Here is a 25,862-nt window from a genome sequence, read left to right as displayed (position 1 = left end):
CGTTCAACTGCCTGTACAACCAGATGGTCTCAGTGAGCAGCATCTCTAGGAGAAGTCAAAATCGTCATCACTGGCTTTTATGTGCAGTACTTGCAGACAGAAGGTATTTTTTCAAATGAGAACAGCTTTGGTGATTTCCCTGGATGCTCAGAACAAACATTTTTAAAGTATATTACTGTAAAATCATGGGAAAAGCTAGGTTGGAAAGTAGCAGCTTACCATGGATCAAGCAGGAACGTTTTTATAGGGTGTCTGCATGTATGTGGGTCTAAGATGATGTATTTCATCCCTAGCAGGCGAGTGGATGTGTCCGGTGAAGTTGGTTTGCTAGTGGGGACATGAGTAGTCGTTGCCCAGGAGCTGCTAGTGAGCTGCTGGGTTCGCCCTCCTCTCCTTTTCCACCCTGTCCTCTGGCACAGCACTGGGATTTATGACTCTTTTGGAAGTAAAGATGTGTTTTTGTGATTGTTCCTTTAACTTTGCTACCCCTCTGAAGAGAAGAGGCAGGGGCCTGCTGCACGGTGACCATCTGCTGGGTTCTTCTGTCTCACTGTGGAATTAAATATTTAATAACCTAAAGTAGTGTATGACTGCTTTACCTTAATGTATGCAATGAAACGAGTGAAAATCAAGCAAAAAACACAGGCATGGAGTCAAACTCCTGATGGCCAGTCCATATGGTGTCTCAGGAAAGGGTGAGTATTCCTTTAGGTTTTAGGTAGTCTAGGAGATTGTCTGTTTGCAAGAAAACTGGAGTAGTTTTACCAATTTCTGCGCAAATTTCTTGTGTTGCTCTACCATCAGTCCTGCAAGATGCTGGTGTCATACGCTGAACTGTTCCATGGTTCTTTGCTGTAAAGTCCGGGTGAGCATGCACGAACATCCTGACATACGTATGGGCTTCGGTCTTGCCTCGCTGCTGCATCTCACTCCATGGCTGGTGTTAAGGTCTGTGTGTGTCGGTCCCAATTTTTTTTTCTTGCTGGATAGCACAGCTGTCCACATGTGTCCAAGTGTGCTGGGTATTCCCCCAAACTTATCTTGTGTACAGCCACTTAAATCCGCTGCTTCTGTGCCTTGGGGATGAGGTGAGCTCACCCTCTGACTCGACTGGGTGCTGCTGTATCTCCCACGGCTGCCAGAAGTTCAGTTCTCCAGTGCGTTTCCCTGGATGAGGCATTTGACCACATAATTTGTCCTCCCTGTACTTCAAGTTTGTGGAGTAAAGGCCTGTTTTCTTATCATTCACAGAAAATTTTGCATCATCAGGCCATGCAGCCTGCAGGATGGCAAGTGGAGGAGCTTCGTCCCCACTGCAGGCTGGTGTTAGTGCCTGGTTCCCCGTGAGTACTGGGGTGCTGAAAGCTTGTGTTGGGAGAGCAAACTGATTGCTTTGCCCATGGTCAAACAGACCCAGCTCCGAGCTCCTGCGATGGTTGTTTCCTGGGCAGTGTACCAAAGGGCAAAGCTTTTGCTTTGCTAGATTGGACCCCTGCTCATCCAGCAGCATCCCAGGGGACTCTCCTTGGTGTGGGAGGAATAAAGCAGTTTGTGCAGGCTGCAGGATCGCTCTGGAGCCCTGTTGGACCACCTTCAGCACCTGGTGGCACACGAAGGTCTTAGCAGTTGCATTGACTATTTCTTGTGTGCTCTTTTTGCTTATTGGCCTGGTTTTAGGAACTTAAGCGGAAACGGTCTTATTTTTTCTATGTGAATTCTAGATTCTCACCTTTCCTTCAGATTAAACTCTCCTACAGACTTCTCGAGGAGGACATCTCTTCCAAAGTTTTTACTGGAAACTCATCTTTTATCAGCAAATAGTGCCTGTATTTCCCAGTCTTTCTCAAATGTCAGCAGCCTTCGTCTTGAGCCGCTCTTTCCCATGCGTAATGTGGGCATGCAGGAGAATGTGGCCACATTTTTTCTCTCTGCCCATCCCGTCATTTGGATTTTGGCCGCAGTCTGCAGCGGCTCCTCCTTTGCATCTGCTGGCATTCCCAGCCAGCTAGGCTGTTACACGTGGAGATACTGGACTCTCCTGTTTGCTGGCTGCTCTGATCACGATCTGGGCGGCAGCAAGGAGCAAGCAGCGCTGCTCAAGCCTGTTGTGTGAAATGTGGATCCTCCTGCTCTGCGCTCTGCTGGAAAACTCTCCAAATGTGTTCTGTATTTGTAAACTTAAAACGCTGCTGTGTTTCCTGCTGTAGTTAAGCTGCTGGAGCTGAAGGGCTAATATAGTGAATACAGAGATGTTTTAGAACACCTTTTAAACACCAGCCATTACTTTAGATGGAATTAAAGATCAAATGGAGTCTGGAACCTCTGTGTTCCTACTCAGTGCCATAAGCACATCTCTCATCTGCTAAGTGTTTAACATCACTTTGCCAATGGGAAGCTGAAGACTCTGTTCATGACTGCATGCAGAAAACCATTGCGTTCAAAGGCACAGGAGCATGGTGAAGCTGTCTGCACGCTGGGGAGCCGGGCAACCCCTCTCTCCTGGAGGCTGCGGCACAGCCACGAGGCTGTTCCACATCACTTCATGTGCTGCAGTGAGATATCTGGAGCTGTGTTGTGTGCTTGTGCAGCCACAAAGCTGATGCCTCTCCTGATCCAGCCACTGTCATATCCAATGTAGCTCAGCCGAAATGGAGGCCAATTGTGGAGACCTCGAGGCAATCTTGGTCTAAAAGCTGTTCTCCTTTCCAGCTGTGCTGGTTGGAGGGGAAAAAGGGGTTATCTCCTCCTATAAACCTTGCTTTGCTGAGTAATTGAGGCAAACATCTCTGCTGCATGGATATATCCTCACGAAGCTTTAACTATTTCCCCAAAGTTCGGCATGTTTGTCAGCAAACTCTAAGCCTTTTCTTGAGGATGAGGAGCCCGCTGCCATGTGAGAGTTGCTGTATTGCTTTTAGCCCACTTCCTCTCTCTAAGGATGTGATCATGGCTGAAAAACATCTCCAAGCAGTCAGGAAACAGCTTTTTGATCTTGTGCTTCTCCGCAAATAAATAATTCACCGTGGGCCTGGGAAGTATTGACTTTCCAGCAGTGACCAGGAGATGTACAGGACTGAATTTTTGTTACTACATTTCAAAGCATCCCTGGCACCTCTCCCCTGTAGTTGTTAACAACATACTTAAAGCCTTCCCAGTAAGCTCTGCGTTTGGGAGGTAAGATGGAGTGCTGCTTATTTTCAGGTTTCTGCTGGCTGCGTGGAGCTGATGATTGAGTTCCTGCATAGTGACAGCTTCTGCCTGTGCACATGGTGTGAAGGAAGTCATGCATTTTTGATTCAGTAGTAGCTTATTTTTGTATCAGCTGGCAGATGAGTCACGCCGTCCCCAACTCCCTCGCAGTCCCACCTTGGCACATGTGATTCATCGCAGCCCGGTGTCAACACGCGTTCGAGTTTCACGCGATGGCTCGGCTGACGGGCTGTAGCCAACGCTCTTCCCCAGGACGGGTAGGTAATATTGGCAAGTGGATGTCAAGCGTAATTAGCCTCTATGGTGTCATGTCGGAGAGGAGTCGGATGCACTGGAGAATCCCAGGAAACCGAGAACATCTCCTCTCTCCCCAGCCCACGCAGTACATGAGTCACAGCATATAAGCAAAGCAGAATATACTGAGTCAGGGAGGGATATGTTGTTACATATAGAATATCGAAGGGTTCTGTAGTTTTGTTTTAATCCTTGCTCTGTAAACAAGTTCACCTCTAATGAAGTATCAAGTCTGTGTGTTTACTTTTGGACCTCTTTCTGTTGCACAACTCGCTGGAGTGAAGCAGTCTGTTTACTTGTCAGGAAGCAGGACCAAGAAAAGTGAAGGTGGTATAAATAACCGAGTCTTTTACATAGTCTAGTCAATATTTGCATGTATATTTTTCAATGTAGCTGTAGCTGTCTGCTACTCCATGCTGTGTATTAAGTTGCTTTTCAGGATTGCCTACGTTTAGCACATTTTTCTCATCCTGTGTTGATCTTGCTTTACTCCTGACCTGCTGCACACTTGGTACGTACTGGTCTCTGTAGAGAAATTCTTTCCGTGCCGGTTGCACAACGCCGTCATTCATCAGCAATTAGGCAGGGGTCATTTCAGTAAGACCTGCTACGTGGATGGCTGTAAACAAGTTACCGTGGTGGAGCGTGCTGCCAATACCTGCTGTTTCGTGGGGAACTCCCTGTGTGCAATGCTCTTCCCCGAGGGAGCGGGAGTAACTTGGGGCTGTGTAAGTGAGGGCTAATGCGAGATGTCTACACCCCTGCCTAATTAACGAGCGCAAACATACGCGTTAGCTGTTGCTGTGGTCGCTTTAATCTTCAGAAATCCCACTTGTGTTTGCCACCTGCTTTGAAGTGCCAGAAGCGCTTCCATGGCCGGGTGGTGATCAGGGAGCTGGTCTGGGGTGTGCTGGGGTGCCCCTCTGGGCTGCGGAGGGGATTTGTGCTGGCGCGGAGTGACACAAGACCCGAAGCAAGCTTGTGCCCTGCTTCCTTGTAGAGCAAACGTAGTTTGTAGCCATCACAGTGGAAACTCTAGACGAGTACTACAACCTTGTAGTTCAGGGTATTTGGAAATATCTTAGAATGTAAATGCTTAGTTGCTGTAAGTATTTGATCGGCAACTTCTTTCTGTGCAAGATAATACAAAGTTGACATCCACTTACACTGAAAGCAACTTTTTCTCTTGGATCACATCCCATGTTTAAGCAGTTCCCTATTTCAAATCCCTGGCATAGACACTAAGCTATACTTTAAAGCTGTTGGGTTTATTTTCTAACAGCAAGCAAAAACTCTTGTACCTTCATTCTCAAATCTTGCGAGGTGTTGCAAAGGAGCTTGCCATTGAAGATAAGTCTGAGGTGCCTCAGCAAGACGTGGTAACAGGTATGGTTTTTATTCAATTGAAAATTAGTTTGTTTAAACAATGGGCAACATACTGAGGTCCCTGACAAGGTTATGTGTGCCCTTGAAGAATGGCGATCAACATCTCCAACCATTTGTATGTGTTCGTTATAAAGTCAGGGTAGTCCAATGAAATTCTGAGCCTGTGGGATCACTAACTTCAGAGCTTTTGATTTGCAAAATGAAACACAGTGGAGTAATGTAACATGCCCAGCTACAGCCTGCCTGCTTTCAAAGCAGGCTTGCTGTTGATCTCTGAGGTATAATATTTTGCTATCTAAAAATATATACATATATTTTTTAAATGTGGCAGTTGCATTGCTAGGAAGGGCTTACTGAACATGCACACTTCAGCATCTCTTTTAACATCAGAAGTTTTAACTTCCTTGGTCTAAATTTAGGCTTTGTCAATTGGAAGCTATCAGATGCTTTTACAGCAAGGCCATTAATATTTGAATATGAGATTAGGGCAGTTTCCTTTTTGTATTTCAAAAAGTCCTTATGCATCTCCTACTCTTCCGGTATTCGTTGCAGTAATTGCAAGTCAGAACCCAGCAACACCGTGCAGCGCAGGGAGGGGGAAGGCTGGGAAAGGCAGCATGCTGGGAAGCTGAGAATTGCCCTTCCTGCAGACAGTTTTCCTCAAAGCCCAATGTGCCTGCAGCGGTGGTCGTAAATCTGTCACAGCCAGGCTCTGCCAAGTCATCCAGATGCCTCCGCAGGTTGCTCTGATGGACAAACAGCCTAGTAAGGGCAGGCTGTGCGATGTGCTGCTTGCTCAGCTGCTGCAGCGATCCGGCTGTCCTTGTGAGATGCTTGAGGTACACAGCTGTAAAAACAAATCAGTTTTTTGAAGAGTGTTGAGTACTGTCTCGATTCAATCCCCGATTTAGTGGGATCCTTTCCCATATTGGTTTGGAGTTCGCATTTCCAAACTCTGCCCTGCCTGCCAGTCAAACTATGCTCCTCTTCCTTCTCCCATCTCTAAAAGAGGAGCCATTGACTCTGCCCCTGCATCTGTACGGCGTCAAGCTATGACAGCAGACTGGTCAGCGACGTCTGCCCTGCATGGAGGCGTGTGGTTCCATAAAGCTTTTGTCTGAAAGTGGCATCATTTTTCCTTCAAAACTCTTTTCTCACCCGCTTGTACTCAGCTTTCTTAAGGTGAAGTGATGACACAATACCTGGAAGTATTATATTATTTAGTGCATCTGAATTTGTCCTGCAGGAGAACCTTCTGTAATAGGAGGGGTTGGGAGGCTTTCCATCAGTCTCAGAGGACTGTGTGGGTAACACTTACCTGTTAATCTGACAAATTCTTTTTTCCCCTCAAAAACTACAACTGTTTGTATAGTGGGACTGATGAATGCCAACCTTTTGAATTGTTGTGGACAGCTTAGGTGTGTTTGACTCTCAGCATCCATCACCTACTAGTTTGATGCTATTGCAGGAGCGAACGTCAATCTCATGGCTTTTCAATCAGTTGCTCTGTTGGGTCCTGCAATAAAGCAGCTTTGATGGCAACACTGGCACGGGAGGGTTCATGTGGCCGAGCTGCACGGGTGCCAGCAATGCCACGCAGCCTGTCACCCTGTGATCAGGTGTGCAGGGTCTGGCCAGCTTCAAGTGTGGCTGAGTATTGTCTCGCTCCTGGGCACTCAAAGCTGGGGCTGCGTGCCTGTTAGGCTTTATCCAGCTACATTGGACCTGTCTGATCTGTCATCCAAGAACCAAATGTTGTTGAACCAGCTGCTGATGCTGATCGTACATGCCAGCTTTGCCTTATGTTGCTGTACCATCCTGTCTAGAACAGCTCCTGGTCACTGCGCGGAGACGTGGGTTGTAGCTGAGCTGTGATTTAAGCTGTCAAATTCCTTCTGTGGTAGCACCGCGAGGCAGCAGCAGTGTCACCCTGTTTTGCAGCTGGCCGGCACGCTGTAAGCTTTAAGTATCACCTCACTCACACGATAGGTTTTTGGCATGCAGATGGGGAGGAAGTAGGCGCCAGTAGGAGCTCAGCCTCCAGCTGACAGTCTCCAGTGGAGAGGAGCTGATGAAGGGCAGGGGCCACCTGGGATTTGGTGGGATCAAATCAAAATGTTTCTCTGGACAGCAGAGGAGCGATTCAGCAGAGGTATTTTATTATTGCTGCTTTCTTAGCAGTTTTCATCTCCCCAGGATTGAGTAGCCTCTTCCTTGCCAGTGCTTCTGAAGTTAAATTTGTGTGCAGCTGAGCGCTCTCTCGCAGCCTAGAAGCTCTGTTAAGTAACCTGTAGATTATACGTGACATAATGCACATAACTCGTTCTCAAAGCGTAGAGTACAGTCAACAGAGGATGCCCTTAGTTGTCTTAACTCCTCTTAAAAATGAAGGAGCCAAAGCCTGCTGCTTCATTCCGTTCCAGCAGCTAGAGCTGTTCCAATGCCAGAATTGCACAGCAAAGGAAAAAATGGCAAACAGTTTCTATGCTACTAACCAGCAGAACCTAGTCAGTCATCAGAGACGTGATCCGGATTTGCACCAGCAGGGCAAAACTCCCCCAGCGCGTGGCCGGTGGCACAGCGGGAGCAGGAGGCGGCACGGTGTAGCGACGTACACCTTGAAGGCAGAAGCGTTGTGATGTGGCTGTAGCTGGTGATGAAAGGGCTTTGAGCTGCTGCTCGTGGCCGTAGCGTTGTGTTCAAGGTGTGACACTGTGGCCACCGAACTGCTGTGTTCGTTTTAAGTGCTATTGTGTAGGCACTTGGCTTTTGATGGCTTCAGAGAGAGGCTTTGGAGGTAATTTTGATGGTTGGATCCTAGCGATCTGAAAAGTGACCTTTTTCTGCTGTATGGGAGCTTAAAAACAGCCTGGGAAGCTGATTCACTATGTGGCTGTATTTTAATTGCACAAGAGGTTTTTTGTGCGAATCCCACTGCCTTCAGCAGGCTGCTGTAACCCTTCACTTAACCTGCAAGAAGTTCAGAAACGGCAGCACCACAGCTTCTCACACCTTTCAGCAGAGAGACAGGCTCCGCTGAGTACAGAAAGAAACCCAGAAAGCAACGCAGACTGGAACGTGAGGGTAGAGCAATAATTACACGAAGTTAAACCTTTTGATATTTTCTTCCATCCATGTCCCTGTGTTTGCAGGTACGTGGGAAAAGGTAGGTAATTAACTTAAGCCAGAACTTTTTGGGGTGGTTTAACATAACTATTCTAAAATTCTAGTGTTTTGATCCTCCTGCTGAGCTGTTGCCGTATGTGCCAGCTGCTGCTGTTGCTGGAACAAGAGAATGTGCAAAGAGTTTAGCAGCATAAAATGCAGCAGTAATGTGGAGACTTGAGTGAAATCATTTCCCTTGAGCCCTGGAGGTGAAATGTGGAATTCGCTCTCCCGAAACTTGCCAAAAAAGCAGGTCATTGTGTTGTGCTTTTGTCTTTGTAAAGAACTGAAACAAATTCACTCGTCTGTAGTTTACTCACTACAGCTTAAAAAAAAACCTGCCCATGAACAGGTGTTTTTGGGTAAATTTTGTGCGTAACAGATTTGAAAGTCTTCCTGCAGCTTAGCCTTCCCAGCAAGGGCTTATTCTCCTCCCTATCTTTCGGCCAGATCCAAGTGCTGGTGTACTTCAGTCATCTAATGCCATGCTGATAGCATTTGAGCAGAGCTCTCTCTTACTGTGCATTGTATCTGTTTGAAATAATCTCAGGAAAAGTTTGTTTTAGCTGGGTCATCAGTGCAACTGGCTTTGAACTTCTGCAAGGCTTTGAAAGGTGAGCGCTTGTGGTAGCCAAAGGCTGAGCAAAAAGTGTTGGTTTTACTGCACGGCTGGATTTGACTTTATGAATATAAATTTGAGCATCCTCTGGGTACTCTCGCTAAAACTGCTTCTTTGTGGATGTGAAGAGTTGTTTAATAGAATCTAGCCATGTTGTCAGGAAACCAGCTTGTACAACTCCAGGAAAATGAAATGCTGCCCCATGTTAATAACACAACGATTGTGAAAATTGTTTTTCTGTAAATGAAGTAAGATTAAATTGTTTGGATTTATACCAGCAGAAAGAACAAATATGTTCTTCCTTCTGTCCTTCCCATGTCTGTTTTTCTTCTGTTCCTTTTCCCGTACCTTTTTTTTTTGTAGATTCAAACACAAGCTACTCAAAACACAGCGGGGACTCAATACATCCTGTATGTCCTGAGAAGAGGCACAAAATCTGCTAGCTTTCTGGAATTAATTTGGAGTTTTGAAGTCTGTGTAGCAGCCACACTTAACTTGCAAACATGTTGAAATGGGAGCAGTTCTGTCTGCTGGTGGCTCAAACACGACTGCTGTACCTCTGAGTGCTATCTCCTCCCTTCAGAAGCGTCTGGCTCGGTTGCTCTGTGATCGTCAGGGGAAGGGGAATTGGTCAAACTATGGTTTTGGGACATTTTCCCTTGCTCTGTTCCCCATGGGCTCTCTGCTGCAGCCAAGCAGCAAGTCCTGCTGCAGCTACTCCTGCTGGGCAGTAACACTAAGGCACTTAGCATTTGCTAGAAAGGAGATGATTCATTGCCCAACTGAAGCAGGAAAAAGATGTTGCAAAAAGCTGGCAACGGAGAGCTTGGTGTCTGGCAGCAGTTGGAGCAAACAGAACATGGGGATGTTGGGGGGAACATGAATAAGAGGAGCTTGTAATGGTGCTGTAAAAGGGCTGCTGAGATGACATCTGGAGCAGGGGGAGCAGTTTGAGCTCCGTGTTACGGTGATGTGTAGAATAAGTGGGGCTGGGAACAGAGAAAGCCAGCACCAAGGCCAGTCGAGTTTCGAGGAGGTGGCTTGTCTTAGCAGCAGCCCCCTCAGCTGCCTGTGTTGGTAGGCTGTGAGTGAGGGAGCTGGGTGGGCTCTCACTTCAGCGATGCTTTGCTGAGTGCCCTTCTCCCTGAGGAGCCAAAGGAGGAAGGGGGCAGGAGACGAGGATGCTCTGGGCAGGTCCAGTTGCTCTTCTCCCCCTTCAGATAAGTGAACGGAGGGTAAATCGGGGCTCTCAAAGCAGAGTATTGAAGCTGAGGAGGGCAGGGAAACAATCCAGAAGCTTTGCAGCCCTAAGCTGGGCTGAAAGCACTCACGATTCCCAGGCAAGGTCGGTCACCTCTGTGATCTCCATCAGAGCAGCGGGAAGGGAGCAGGGAGCTGTCTCCATCCCAGGCTGTTCCCATTAACGGTGTACCTCTGAGGAATGAAGGAGGTTAAAATGGGAATCTTAATTAAACCATTTATCACGTTTTAAATTTCCTGAAGAGATTAAGAGCACTTGATCGTGCTTGTAGTAAGTGCCTAGTGACGAATGGCATATCGAGCACTTTGCTAGGTATTCTGAGGACTCGGCTTGAGTGGAAGATGCTCCTCGCTGACAGATCTGACTGGTGGGATCTTCGCAGGTGACTGGATCACCATCCTTGTCACACAGACTTTTTGGTCTGAACAGTTTAGTTTCACCTGTTAATGAGAGGTTTCACTGGCTCCTACAGTTGGGTTCTTAAAGCAGTGCCACGTGGCCACGGGTCTGGACTTCACCAAATGTGACCTTCCTGCAAAGAAAGGGCCTTAGGCGATCAGCAGCAACACCGACAGGAGGTTTAGGAGATGTGGTAAAATCTGTTTGTAAGAAAACTCACAAGGCTCCATCCTGTCTTGTGGAAGACTCTTACAGCACATCCAGTTTGGAGTCAGCGTGCTCCTGGGCTAAACCTGGGCTACTGCAGGCTTTCCTTGGGTTAGCAGCGTGAGCAAAAGCTTCATCCACTGCAGCCTCTTCAGCTGAATTGGATATTACTGGGCTAAAAATAGGCTATTTTTAAAGCAGTGTGTTGACTTCCTTTTCCTAGACTCTCGGGACTTGGGTATCTTTCAGTCGTTACCGTTAATGATTCTCTACTGCAGCAGTTCGGGTTGAAGGGCTGCCTGTTCTCGACTCAGTTACAGATTTACTTTTAATCACTTGAGCTTGAAGAGTGAACCACAATGAACACACAGCTGATTTTTCTAAATAACCGTGCTGGAAAGAGGTGATGTTGAGGGACCTGATGACAGCTTGAAGGGAGTTAGGTTGTGAGGAGCCCTTAACATTGCTTGCTCGTTATTGAAATCCAGGAAGGTTCAAGTTGCTGTCATTTGAAAGCTATGCCTTTGTCTTGCTGGCTAATTGGCTTGAGGCTTAAAGCCTTCTTCCTGGGCTTTGAAACTTCTGCAACAAAAGTTCCCCATCCCTCTCCTGTAGAGGAACTTGGAGGCTGGCATGAAGAGGGAGGAGCACTAGATATGTCTGGACCTGGTTCTGTCTGCCAACAGCACTCCAAAATGGTCTTTCCAGAAAGCTGTGGATGTACACGATGTGTGCTTCATGCTGCCATGTCTCATCTCCTCATCGCTGTCACTGAGGTCCAAATGCAGACTGTCGGTGGAAGTCCCGCTCAGCCCATGTTGTGGCTGCGGCATTTCCACCTTCTCTTTAGCCACTGGTCCCTCCGAGCACTTGGATCCATGTGAGGGCTCACTGGGGCTGGTTTTCAGCTGCATCCCCAAGGTCAACCTGGTCTGCAGCCGCGTATGTCCTGCAGCCCACGCACAGAAATCGGACGTTAAATCAGTGCAGCTTCGCTGAGTGTCCTGTGGCCAGCTTTTGGCATATTCCAAAATTTTAATCGGTGTGTTGTCATGGACACAGCAAAGTACCTGCTGCTGACTTTAGGGAATGAAAGCATTCAGCTTAATTTCATCCGCCGTTGGTAGCGATTGCTCTGATGACACTCAAACATGCTAAAGACAAGCAACATGTGCTATTTTCTATTTTTATTTTTTGCCTAAAGCTTTGTTTCAGACCTGAAACGGAAGCAGCCTCGGTGAGGGGCTGTACTGAAAAGCCTTTGCAGTCACACTTGGATATAAGACATCTCCGAAACCTACCATCAAATGTTTGAAAGACCTTTCAGACAACTTTATTCCAAGTAACAAATCTATCTTAATTTTTCACCTCTGTTTCTATTTTTTAAGTAGATCCTTCAGAAACCTGAAGGTCAGAATGAACCTTTGTAATTTCAGCCTACAAAACATGGCTCGTAGATGTAACCTGTTAACCAACATACTCAGGTAAATTTAAAGCTGCTGCTGCAGGGTGTGTTTCAAGAGGTTAAAAGAAGAGATCTTGGCCCAGCTGATGTTGATAGCAAAGCTTCTGTTTCGGCTAGGATGTTATTCTGATTTGAAAATTAAGAGAAGGGTAGATCCTCATTAGTGTAATCAGCTTAAATGGGTTGACTACTCTAAAGCAATTTGTTTAATTTGTTTGAAACATGTTTAATTTTAGCTATAAATGTTCAGCTCTCGCACAGTTGCTATTTATGCTGTTTATCATGTAATTTTGTGTTCTGTGATTTGTAAAAATAAACCTTTTTGCTCTGAATGAGAATTCTGTGACAATCTACATCCTATTCATCAGTGCTGCTTTAAAATCTTGCAGAACTTTTTGTGCGTTAATGCTGCAGGGGGACTGTTGTGTCTCTGGATGAGTTTTTTTGAAGACTTGTTCTTGCTGCTCACATAGAGCACGTTTCTGCATGGAGCATCAGCCGTTTGCTTGATGTTGGATTGCTCCCCCTTCCCTTTGTCTCCGGGTATCTCATTTGGGCTTTCTTAGCAGTGACCTCCCCTGCTATAGTTCTCAGTTTTGAAGCCTGTATGAACCTTAATAGAGGAATCAAGCTGTAATTGCTCTTGAAGCTGAAGACCTCAGCTCCTCGGTATTTGGCCACATGACATCTGAGGGCAGCGTAAGCTGGGAGGAAAAAAAATGGTGATTCAGAAGCTAACAGTTTTGTTCACCTTTTATGAAATGTGGCTGTTTCCTGTTGAACTGGTGGATGGGGACTCAGGTTTTGCACCTCATCTGATGTAGATGCCATGTATAGCTTTCTGTGCTCACCTCTTCTTGGGTGCAGTTTAGGTTGCTCACTGTTGCACTAGGCTTTGTCTTAGCCTCTGAGAGCATCAGTACGTATTCTTTGTATTTGCAGCAGATGGTTTTTGCTTTCTGTGCCTTCCACGTGGAGCAGATGCTACAAAATCAGATTTCCCTTGGGCATATCCTTTGATTGGCAACTCTGCCATTCCCCATTTCGTAACTGGTGCTGGAAGCTGCTTTGGACTGCCTGCGTGGCTTGCACAGCTGACACCTGGACTGACGCGGCTTGTTGGAGCATGCCAAATGTTGGATGAGTTTCTGGGGCTGTTGGTCCCATCCGCACTGCCCTGCTCCTACGCCTGTCCCTTTTGGTGGCAGCCCTCAGGAGCTGCGCAGTTGCACCACCTTGGGAAACCCAGGGCTGGAGTCGCGTGGCAGCACGGGAACGTGGTGGTGGCAGCAAAGCTTGAGTTTGGGCTTTGATGTCTGCGTTTGCTCTCATTCCAGCAATGATGTTTTAATCTCCGAAATGCTATGCTAGGTTTTCGCTGCGCTCAGCTTGAATTTCTTCCAAGACACCGCACTGCTGAATTAGCAGAATTTGCCTGTGGATTCCAGCGCAGTGATCAGTCTCTGTTTATTGCGTTGATAAACTTTCTGCAAGAGCAAAGGTGGAGTGGGACCTCTTACAAATTGTCAAGCCAAACCACTCAGCAGCACAACTGAAGCCGTTAAACAAATTCTGATGACTACTCAACTGTAACAGGCTGCTTTTTTCTCCAGAGGAGAACCTGCACATGTCATGCCTGGATTTTCTTGTGTTAATGTGTTGGTCTTGTTTAGCGCCATGGAGAAATGACTTGTTTAGAAGTTATTTCATGCATTAATTGGGTTAAACTGGTCATGGTTTGTATTTGAAGTGTTGAGTTGTATCATCGAATCCTCCAAATAAGACTCTGCTCTGCCCGTGGCTTTTCATCGTGCACTCCTTGACTCCAGGCGTGCTCACCGAGGACAGGCTGCTTCACAGCACAGCCTCTTCCCTCGACCTTTCCAGTCCCCTGCCAGCACCACTGCTTTGCATTAAAAACCTCAAGTTTGACTGCCCAAACAAAAGATACTCCTCCTTCAATCAATCTCTTGTTAAAAAGTTCTTCTCAAGTATTTGCAGATCTACGGGTGATGTTTGTGAGGTTCCTGTGGCAATGGACTTGGGGGGGGATCAGGACATGTTGCTTGTTACTGAAATAGAGCTGAGCTGCACTCTGAATTACACAACTGAGCTCTGATTAAATTAAATTTTACATAGATTTTCCTAGGTTTGTAGGAAGAATTGGTTTGGAGATGCCTCTATCTTAAACTTGCCGAGGACCACCCTGAAGCCGTCTAGCCTGGTCGGCCTACTCAGGCCCTGCAGGTAGCAGGCACCATTAATACCAAAACTTCTGCTTCCAGCCTTGCCCCTTCCTAAAAGATACTGCATATTGACTTATGTTTGAGTGAGCTGAGGCTGTGTTACCCTGCCTTCCTCCTAACTTTATCGCAAGTGCAGGGCTGAGGAGTCCTGGCTTGGGCTGGGGGGCCCCAAAAGGCCGGCCAGTGATGCTCCTCTGGAGCCAGGATGCGTGAGCGATGCAACACAGGGCAGATTCCTCCAAACGCCCTCTGGAAAGGAGAGATGTTTCGCGGCATTTTTATTCTAGCAAAGCCAGTCTGTAAGTTCTTGACTGCAGAGCTGGCAGCAGCGCTGCCAAAAACCCTCAGAGAAAAATCGAACCCTTAAAATATGCCTGGAACTAATAATGTCCTCTGTAGGCTGGCACTTAGGATGCTTTTTTTAATGTTCTTAGCTACAGCTTCACCTTGCAGGAGCTCCCACCTAGGGCAGAGCCTTCCTGAGGCTTTATCCTGCTGCGGAGGCTGGGCAGGGTGCTCCAGGCTCGTGGCTCAAAGCACTCGCAGTTGATGGTGAAGCGAACTCGAGGGGCTGGGACCCCAGAGAGCACTAAGTGGCTGCGTTGCTTCCTTTCCCACGTGAAATCCCCGTCTTCTGGGTCTTGCTGTAATCTGTCTTCCTAGTTCTTGTGTCCAGTAGGAATTTAATTTCAATTGCAGTGAACTCTCTTTACCAAGTAAGGCAGTAAATTTATTCCTTTTCCCCTTGCTCTGGGAATGGGATTCTTTGCCTTCCTTAAGAGCCTTTCTGCAATTTTATTCTCTGCTATTCCGTAATTAGCACACTCCTAGCCTGAGTGGTTTCCTTCCTGATTTGCACTTTTCAAGACTGTTCTCCTGATGCAGAAACTGTGGTACAAGTACTCAGTGTATAGACAACTTGAATTTATAATGGTCTCAGTTTGAACTTCCCGTAGAATATTCTATTATTTTCTAAAAAGTAGATGATTTTTAGTATTAGAGAATGTTTTTGAAAACAAAACAGCAATTCTGTTTCGGTTGTCTGCCATTATGGCTGCCTTTTTTGGTGCTGGAATACAGGTTTGTTTCAATTCTGAGTCCTTTGTGTGTTCAGTCCTTTTTACAAAGTAACGTAGGTAAGTCCTCATCAGGTTTTACTGAAAACATGATGGCTCTCTGTAAGCTGCTTCAAGATCTATTGCAGTTGTTCAAGCCTTCAACACTGAGCTGATGGCATTAAATTATCATTTATGTTTGTTTGGGGTATTTGAAAATGGTTTAGAGCTGCCTGGGTCACATCCCATCATTGCTTTCTGAATTGCTTCTATGTCAGAGCCCCGTTTTCTCAGAGGACCTTACTGCTATTAATGCTCACTAAAATGCAAAGCTCTGTTAAGAGCAGCAGCCTCCCAAGCTGGAATTGCCAGTGCCAGTCTGGGTAAATGTTTTACGCAGGACATGAACTCTGGCTGGACTGGGAATTCCTGCAATACTCCGTAATACCTCATTAATGCATCCTGACGACTGATGCCTAATATGATTCCCCAAGCATGTGACTTAACGAGATTAAAACCATCCTACAGTACTCTTTGTCATGCCGTATTTTGTTCTTTTTGAGTAATTTATGAGAGTATAAGTTCTGTAGTATTTAAGCGTTAGTAATCTCAGTGCCACATTTATTGTATTGGTGGGTTGATGAGCGCCACTGGGCGGGTTAACTAGCTTTCTGAGCCTGCAGCAGGGGTAAAGCTGCTGTGTTTCTGACATCTCCAGTTCTGGTGTTTCCCTGATTTGCTGTCTTTACCTGTGCTGGGCTAGGCTGCCTGAGTACAACACAGGGCAGATAAAAGCAATCTAATTCTGGTGTCTGATAAATAGTGAGGTTTTTTTTCTACCTTTAATATTTATCTCTTATGTAAACAAAGTGTGTGATGAAGTTTATAAATGCTGTCCTTTCAGGTCCCATGCTGTACGATTTACGGACCTCCAAGGAACTTATTTTGTGCAAACAGGCTGCATGCATTGTAGTGCTCCCCGTGCTCAGCCATTGCACCAAACAGCAGGTCACTGTACCTCCATGCGCTCAAGCAAAGATGTTGTTTTGACATAGGACAAAGACGTGTATTTCCAAATTAAAATCCTTCCATTGTGCTTTGGAAGTGCTTATGAGACATAGGCTGGAAGTACGCTGACAAAAAGAGTCTGATGCACAGCTTGATGCTGATGCCAGGAGGCTGAGCGCCTATGCTAGATGCTGATTAGAAAAATTTGCAGTTAGCTCTGCACTGTATCCTCCCCTCTGTGGGCTGGTCTGACTTTTCTTTTTGACTAAAAGGTAATTCGGGTAGTGCTGTGCGGCTCGGTGAGTGTTCAGACACAGGGACTGTTTTTTGCCTTTACTGGTGCCTTTCAGAAAGCCACTCGGCACAAAGACGCTGTCAGCTGGGCATAAATATTGCATGCTCTTGCTGAGAAATCCATTGCTGAGCTGTTAGGTGGGAAGGGTGGGCTCTGACTCCTACCAGTTGTGCCGAGTTCTGTGTGCAGCTTAGCAAAATGTTTTACACATATGCTTAATGACTGCGCTTGTTTATTTTTATGTGATGATGAATGAAAATTTAAACCTTCGCTCTTTTTTAATGGAAAACTTTTGTTTTCCTTTCTTATGAATGTAATACATGTAAATTTTACGTAAGATTGTGCTGAATAACAACAATGGATTAACTTTGTTTAAAAAGCTGCCTGTTTTTGGACGTGCCTGATGTTCTGCAAGGGCTGTCATCTTCTGACACTCATCGGAGAAGTCAGGCCCACGTTCGGGTTGTGCTCTGCCTGGTGTTAGTGCAATGCAGGGAACTCCTTGTCTTGTTACACGAAGCCCAAGCCTTTGTGCTGCCAAAGCTAGACGCTTTCATGTGGTCGTGTTAGTGCTTTGAAATCCATTTGTCTGTTCAGGGGTGTAGCTGAGAAAAGCCTGCACTGATTTGGCCTTTGGTTCGTTCATGGTACATGCTGAAACTTATTTGCTCACGGGGTGAGATCAAACAGAAAGGACACTCGAGAGGTAAAAACAAAGGCTCTGCACAGCAAAAGACTTACACCCAGGAGGAAGGGTATTAACGTCGTACCACTGACTGATTTCAATTCTTTTCATATTCTTCCAGCTGAAGGGCTTCCCCAGGTTTATTACTTCGGACCGTGTGGAAAGTACAACGCCATGGTACTAGAGCTGCTTGGTCCTAGCTTGGAAGACTTATTTGACCTCTGTGATAGGACGTTCACTCTGAAGACGGTATTAATGATAGCCATCCAGCTGGTGAGTAGTAGGCACGGCAGCCTCTGTGAAACAACCTGTGCTTGTGTCAGGTCTGCGTTAGCCGAAGGGTCGGGCTGGCACAGCGTGAGGTTCGGGGATGTCTGCTGGCTGGACAGAGTCGTCCTCCAGAGAAGAGAGGAAAAACTCTTGCTCAGGAGGGGAAGGTTAGCTTATGCTCAGAGCAACCTTGAACAGCAGAACCAGTGAAGCTGGATTCCTATGGACCTGTCCTGTTTCCCCTGCATGCTCCTGCCACAGCACCTACCCCAGCTCCTTCTCTCTGCCGGGACATCCCCCACAACATCTTATTTCTTACCCACAACACGGGGAGCATAGCATCCTCCCGCACTCCTACCAGTTTTACTGGTTTAGTGCTACCAGGGTGCTCAAAGTCTGAAGCCTCTCAGGGCAGCGAGAGCTGAGCTGTCCTTAACCAGAATACCGGCATTTGAAGTCTCTCTTGGTCAGATTTGGTCAAGATTGGCCAATGTGTTTAAAAAGCTAATAGTTGGAAGATGATATATCTGTGGGCACCATCACAGAGACTCTTTTTGCCTACGGAAACCTAGTTAAAAGGGGTAGCTTTGAACTGTGTTTGAGCGAACCACATGAAAATTGAAAATACTAAACGTGGTGAGTGGACTTCCGCAAGTGGGTTGTGCCAGTCACTTCTAATTTTGGGTTGGCTTGCTCGATTTCAACCTGTGGCCTGCAGATACCTAAGTGGCATTGCAGAGGTAGAACCATGTGTTCACGTAAACGGATCCGTGTATACGAGTGTTAAGAGAAAAAGTAAAGGAGCAGAGAGCGTGATATTATTCTAAATAAACTGAACTTTTCCACGACAGAATCTCAAGTGGAAAATTTAGTCACAGATGAACAGGTTTGAATTGTGCTGGCCTGGTATTGGGTGCACATGGCCGAGCAGTCCAGTTTTGTTGGGTTTGAGTGGTCCGTCATCACTGGAAAACCAACTTAGAGTTCTGTTTTTGGTTAAGTCAAATGGCATCAGTTGGCAAAGCCTGGGATACAATTTGTGTAACCTTTCCATTGTGAGGGTGCACTCCAGAAACAGCATTACCATTTTGGGTAGCTTTTCTGCAAGTGTTTAAAAAAACTCATAGTCCTTCTCATAAGCAGAATAGCAACATGGATATATTTTTAAGTGCATGTATATAACATAGGGCAAAATTGGGCTGGAACAACCTACGTCAGTCGAATTTGACAGACTTAGATCTACAGTTGTGCTAGTGAAATTTCCTAGTACTTGTAGGAATACTTTTATTTCTGTGAGGCCACTGAGGAAATAGAGACCGACACAGAAGGGTCCCTCTGCCTTTTAGAAAGCCCTGTGGTTGCAGGTTAGTTCTGTACTCGGAGGGTCTTCACTGGCATCGTCTGCTGATGTGACCTCGCCTGGCCTGCTAGCTCATCGTGACACTGACACCAATTTGGGAAATGGATGCTCGAGGTGAAGGACAGGAAATGCAATCACAAACGGAGCCGATTTTCTCTGTAGGCAGTCGTTCTCCATTTTCCCTGGGGAGATGCGTTAGGACCTTTTCAATCTTTTCAGAAAGATTTCATGAGATACCAGCTTGGAGTGTATGCATTAAGGAGACACGTTTAGCAGCTTCAGGTGTGCCCCGTCTCCTTCCCTGGAAGGTTTCCTGGGACAAGGGCTCAGCTGGCCCCGAAGTGTTTTCCAAAAGGGTTGGCACTTGCTGCTTGACTGGAACAAAAGCCCTTTGCTCCAACCACAAGCCTTTGGGGAAAATTGTCTTGGATTTATCTCAGTTCCTACGCTAAATCATTACAGTCACTCTGTCACACTCCATTGTGAGGGAGACATAAAAGGAGTTGAATGTCACGTTCAGTGGTTTTGCCTCCATAAATTGTTTTGCTGTTGTTTTTGACCAGCCAAGGCTGCTTAAGCTGCTGCTGTTCTAATCTCAGTCACAAGGAGACATAAAACTTCACTGCCAGAATTCAGTGCACTGCACCAGCAGCATTTCTCTCTTCTGATGTTTGACACGGCCGTTAACAAAGCCGAATGTCCAGGGAGACTTCCAAAAACGTGAGCAGCCTGGTACCACCCAGAGAGCAGAGAGCACCTGCCCTGATGCAGGGAGGGAGGGACTTCACAGAGCGGTGCTGTTCCAGTTTGGTTCTTGACAAAATACCATCAAATCACTGTTTTTTAGCCCAGGAAGACCACCCAGAGGTAAAGCAGTGTTACTGGTCGGCGAGGCCCCTCTGCAATGCTCTGGGAGCTCTCCGGAGATGTCCCCAGTGCCAGGAGCTGCTTTTGCAGTGCCTTTCCCGCCTTGGGCTTGGTCCCTTCTGGAGGGGAGGAAGGAGAGGTGTACTGTGGATAATTTTGCACATGTTGAGCAGCAGCAGCATGTGTCATTCTTCCCTTTGCTAGTTCACAGCAGGTTTCTGCAGTAAAAGCATGCTGTCCCTGAGCTAGTGGGATAATAACAGTGTGCGCTCCTCTGTCCCCTGATTTTTTCTCCCCTCACTTGCATCCCCATGACCACAGGGGGGTCCAGTCACTCCTCTGCTGTCTGTGTGCTCCCTGCTGCTGCCTGCGGCAGGCTCAGCCCGGCAGCAGCCAGCTGCTGTTTTCCACCTCCCCTTCAGCTCCCTTCTCCCCGTGCTCCCCCGGCAGCCTGACCGCTCTGCACAGCACGTCTCTGACTCATCCGTGCTTATGCTGGATGCTAAAGGTAGGAAGGAAGATTGAATGCAGTGTGATGGCACTCCATCTCCTTTTCCTGTGTCCAGTGGTCAATTTTTAACCAGAGGCATACACGAAAGATGTTTTTTTTAATAAGCGTACATGCTTGGCTGGTCTTAGCTTGACAGGTAGCAGCAGCTCAGGGCTGGGCAGAACCCTTTAACTCCACAGATTTTAGGAGAAAGAAAAGCCCTCGAGGAGAAACAAACACCTGGTGATGGTTTTAAGGAGTGTAGCTTGAGATTAAGGGAGAATTTAAACTTGGTTTCACGTCAAGAAGACTCTGCTGGCTGAGGGAGATAGAGCCTGGATGGTGATGAACCTTCAGAGAAAAAGGAGAACCCATTTAGAGTATTTTCTGGTCAGGTGACACAGTGGGGAAGTCCGCCTCGGCCAGGGATGAGACACAGCCCTCAGGTTTGTCACTAGACTTGGCTGTTTTTCTGGTAGGCGTGTGCTGTGCTCGGAGCTGTGGCAGCAGCTCAGCGAGCACAGCTTGGTGGAACCAGAAGCACTTTTTCTTAGCCTAATTCACTGCTTCACACGTCTCAGTGAAAACCTGTGTCAAAGGAGTCCTCCTCTGCTTTTCCTTCCCCAGTGGAAGTTTTGGAGTTCTGTTACTCCTGTAACTCGTGCATTCATAATGCTTCACTTTGCTCTGTTAATAGTATCAAATGGGAATCTCATCCTCCACGTGCAGCTGAACAGATCGAGTGGCTGGCGTTCCTTAACTACACAACGCATGGAAATTAAAAATGGGTTCACTGATGCCTGTTCATAAAGCCTGTAAAGCAGAAGTCATCTTAGCTTTGCGGAGCTGACTCAGTGATCAGGCTGGGGAAGAACACTTTTTATTCTGGCTTCGATTTTTCACTCTTGGCTGCATCCAACGTCTGTGATGCTGCATTGACAACTCAATTTGTCAGGAATAACGTGATTTTCACCCTTGCTGTACATGCTCGCTGTCACAACCAAGGAGCACAAGGCCCCTTGTGTCAGGCATTGTGCAAGTACTTCTGGCTGTGATCTAGACCAAGTTGTGGTGAAAAGTGACCGGTGACCATCAAACTCTGGCCATTAAACGTGAAGAATTTCTAATCTCTGCTGATCTGATCTGTATTCAAGCAGGTGATCTGCAGAAGAAGGGCTGAGATTTATCATGAGGATGTACAGATAAGACTGACAGCAAGATCAGATGATCAGCAGCTACTTTTTGGGATAAAGAGGGTTTATCACAGTTCTCCTTGACATGAGAAAGGAAAATAAAAGCATGGTTTGATTTGGCATCTGGTTAAATGTCACAAATATCCTTGCATTTCTCAGCCACAGGGCAGGGGTCCTGCTGTGTGCCAGGGGATGCTCTCCCCTCCCAGGGGGTTCTCTGATATCTGAAATGGATATTTGTGATGGACCCCTGAGTAACTTGGCCAGCTGTGGATGTGGAAATCCTGCTGTAAGTCATGAGCAGAATCTCTCACACACTGTTACTGTTCCTTTGCCCTAAGACAAAATGTCATAGTCTGTTCTAATGATTGTTAAAATAACAGAGCAGATGTTAACGCTGCTTCACAGTCACTGTTTTTCAGCCTAAAAGCAATTCCAACCATTAGTCCGAGCTCCTTGCAGTGGCCTGTCTGTATGTGGAAGGACAAACAGGCGGATATTAGAGCCTATAGCTCAAACACGCACCAGTGGGCACCGTGGCTCTGCTCCATCCCACCTCTGGACTCTGGAATAGTGGGAACTCACGCTAGTCTCAGCTCCTGCACTGACCTCTTCTTCAGCTGCACCATGTCTAGGCCAAGGCTGTGCCCGATCGCTCTGGGGAGCAGCTGCTGCAGCGGCACGGGACGTTTCTTCTCAGCAAGCCTGGAGGGGAGATGCAGCACAGATAGGCACCAGCTCCCCATCCCCAGCAGACATAAGGAGGGCACACATCCTGTCACAGCAAATAAAGCACTGAGGCTGCTTCCAGAAGTATCTTTCTGACGTGGAGAGCCTCTTTCAGCCATCCCTGGCTGTGTGTGGTTTTCCAGCAGCACATCATCAGGAGGTGTCCAGGCAGATGGAAATAAAGAAAAAGGACAATGAAAGACCTGACAGCGTGTGTCTGTGTGATGGGAGCAAAAAAGGCAGGTACATAAATATCTCCGAGTGCTGCTGGAGTGTATTGTTTCAGCAGACATCTCAGCCATCCAGATTGCTGTCCTGGCCAGAGCAACTTGCTGTCAATTAAAAAAAAAAAAAAAAAAAAGCTTTTTTTCCACAGTTGTGTAATTGCTGTTGTCTGTTTCAACAACTGGGCTTCTCTGGTAGCAGAGGCAAATCAAATGAGGTAGTCAGGCTATGCTTGAAAGCTTGTTATGTATGGAGAGGCTAGGAAACCCTTTGTCCCCATTTTAAGGGTTGCATCTTAATTTGAATTGCCTCCCCATATACCTTTTTGTCTTCAAACCTGCTGATGTGTCATGTAGGTGATTTAAAGCGTGAAGAATGGCTGAAGTGCAGAGCATCTGCTCTGTTCTGCCTCATCCTGTAATTGATTAGAAATAACGGCTCTTAGCCGTGGAACCTATTTTCTCAGTACATTGAAATAAATCACTACTTAAAATGAGGGAGGAGGGGAACTGTAACACGTGCTGTTACCGTCTTTGAAGAGCCTTTTAACAGTCCTGTTTTTTTTCTTAAGACCGAGGCACCTGTAGTCAGTTTTTTCCTGTCGCCTGCCCTCCCTGTGCAGAACTTTGTTTTTATTAGGAGAGCTGCCCCCTTCTGCCTGTTACTTCTTTGCAAATGGTGAAAATGCAGCAAGTTTTCCTTAAAAACAAGGTGTCTGATAAACCTCTGGGGGCAGGATAGAGTAATCTCACATGCCCCTGCAGGAACGAGGCTCTGATTTCACTGCCTGCAGAATTAAAGAGCTTCATTTGTTTTGTCTTGGCAAACATACTTAGGTACCTGAAATGGCACCCGGGCTGTCAGATCTGGGCAGGTGGAGCCTTCAGCCAGGCAGGCATCCAAGATCTGGAAAGAAAAAGAGAGAGATGGGTTTGAGCGCTGAGGATGCGTCCGGATTCAGCAAGAAACAGACAGCAGTCGGGGTCTGTTGGCCGGCCCCAGCTCACAGTCGGAGCAGGCCCCTGAGTCTGCTGCCATCACGCCGTGAGGCCGCTGCGGTGGTGTGGCAGTGACCTCTGCGGACTGACGCTCGTTAATACAAAATCTGGAGTTTGTGAGAGCTTTGCCATGTTTTTTATAGCATCGTGAGCCTGCATGCAGACGGATAGATCTAAATGGCCTTTCCAAAGTGTCTCGCTAAAAAATACGTACCCTCTGATGTGTGGGGCAGCCGTGGACCAAGGTAGCCTTAAAAGGGGATTTAGATCTTTTCAATTAAAACCTAAAGAGGAAACAAACACAGAATAAATGGAAGTAAGTTGTTAATTATCTTCGCTTGGAATCATCTGATAAGTCAGGAACACAGAAGAGAACTGCTTGCAGACCTACTCTAAAATCACCTGCAACATATTTATTTTCAAAAGTGCTGTTAATGGTGAGCATCTGAATAAGGAGAGTGGTGAGAGGGGGAATGGCCCATTCAGCCCTTGGAGCTGGGGGTACCTGCCTGTTTACTTCCTCTTCAGGGGAAGAACAAAGTTAGTCAAAAGCTGGAAAATATTCCAGCTATTTCTGGTTGACAACTGGTGAGATGAATTATTATTTTTGGTCAGCATCAAGGAGCGTAAGACTCCTACCTGCCCAGAATCCCCCTCCGTGGAGGATCTGGTATGTCTAAGCCAACATATGGGTCAAGAGAGGAAGGTGGTAAGACACAGAGCAACAAGGGAAGGCTGTGGGCAAGGGAAGAGCTCTTGGTAACCAGTATATTTAAAATCAGTATCAAAAGGCTGCTGCTGCAGTCCTCTGTGGAATCCCTCCAAGAACGGTGTTCTGGTGGTACCGTTTCAGAACGAGCCTGTCCAATTTCTTTTCAGTTCAAGTCAGGGAGCACAGCATGGTAGCTGGAGAAAGGAGGGGATGACAAATTCTTTTTCCAGCTCTGCACCGATTAACGTGACCCAGCTCAAACAGTAACTTCTGCCTTGGTGTACTCCATCTGTTGTGTTTCTTGTAGGATATCTGAGTTCTCAGATAGCACCAAGCACTTTCAGGAGATTTTGTGGTAGGCTGGCAAAACCTTGCTGTGCTGTTAGTTGGGAGAACATAATAGCCGGTCTGCTTGGGAATAACTTTTGCCTCATCCTTTTGCAGATATCTCGAATGGAATACGTGCATTCGAAGAACCTCATCTACCGAGATGTCAAGCCAGAAAACTTCCTTATTGGCCGGCAAGGCAATAAGAAAGACCACGTCATTCACATCATAGACTTTGGATTGGCGAAGGAGTACATTGATCCAGAAACCAAAAAACACATACCTTACAGGGAACACAAGAGCTTAACTGGAACAGCAAGATACATGTCCATCAACACTCATCTTGGCAAAGGTCTGTGCAGTCGGCGCGAGTTTGCCATGCCGAGTACTGTAGAGCTGATTGAAGCTTGGTTTACAGTTCTGTCATGCCTTTTGAGGTCTTTGCAAACCATGCAGCATGGTGATGCTGTTTACAGCTGTGAGGTTTTACAGTTTGGGGTTTTTTTGAGGCATTGAGACAGCTAAAATGTTGGAACTGGAAGCCTTGTAATTATAGTTTTTATTAGGAACTAAACAACTGGTAGCAACCCTGCTCTGATAAAAGGCAAGTAGGCGGGTAGTAACTGCTGCACTAAATGATGACGAAATAGATTTTTATAGCACAGCCCTGCATGGGTAACTTTCAGTTTCAGGTGTTACAGTTCCATGTTCCCTGACCTAATAATCGGTTGGAGAAAATTAATAATGTTTTCCTTAATGATTTAACTCATTTTAAACCTGTCTTCTGTCTCTTCTCCTCACTGTCTTGCATCTCTCTTTCATATTAGAAAATTACATTTCTGTGGCTGAAAGGCAAAAAAAAAAAAAATAATTGTTTATATTCACTTAAGCTCGTAAGGGTAGTAAGATAATGGAATATTCCTTGAGCAGCCTCCCAGCTAGGAGATCAGGGCGTTGCTGGCTTTTGGATCTCTCGGAGAGCTCTCTCTTTGGGCATTAAGAAGGGATGGGCCCAATTTCTATTTTCGGAAAACCCAGCGGAGATTCAGGAAGGGTTGGAGGAAGTGAGAGGCTGCGGTGGGAACAGGCCGCTCGCCAGGCTTGGAGGCTGCGGGTGGGATTATCTGCAGGGCACGGCACTGCCACCACCTACTGGCGAGTGACCTTTCCGTCCCCACAGCGAGCCGCAGCCGTCAGCATGCTGATGCGTTTTCTCATCCCCTGCTTTCATCAGGTGGGAGGATTGGGAAGGAGTGGTGGAGTTGTCCCCTTCGCATTTCAGGACTGAGCAAAGTAAAGCAGATTGATTACAGTTTTTCAGAAAGACAAGTGCTTTCAGCCATCTCCCTGAGAAGTTTATCTGCATCATTGCACTAAATTACCAAGCTCTCTTTTT

General features: G+C 46.6%; 1 protein-coding gene across 2 annotated transcripts in view; it reads left to right on the top strand.

Moving 5' to 3' along the window:
* CSNK1G1 (casein kinase 1 gamma 1) overlaps window positions 1-25,862 on the top strand; it is a 102,329-nt gene that overhangs the window by 55,052 nt on the left and 21,415 nt on the right. For both annotated transcript variants that reach the window (XM_040569573.1, XM_040569574.1), the window contains exons 6-7: window positions 17,417-17,568; window positions 24,584-24,818. In XM_040569573.1, coding sequence (XP_040425507.1) covers window positions 17,417-17,568; window positions 24,584-24,818 — 387 coding nt within the window. The remainder of the gene's footprint in view (window positions 1-17,416; window positions 17,569-24,583; window positions 24,819-25,862) is intronic.

The sequence above is a fragment of the Cygnus olor genome, chromosome 11 (genome assembly GCF_009769625.2).
Source record: "Cygnus olor isolate bCygOlo1 chromosome 11, bCygOlo1.pri.v2, whole genome shotgun sequence".
Taxonomy (NCBI): domain Eukaryota; kingdom Metazoa; phylum Chordata; class Aves; order Anseriformes; family Anatidae; genus Cygnus; species Cygnus olor.
This window is presented reverse-complemented; position numbering and strand designations above follow the sequence as displayed.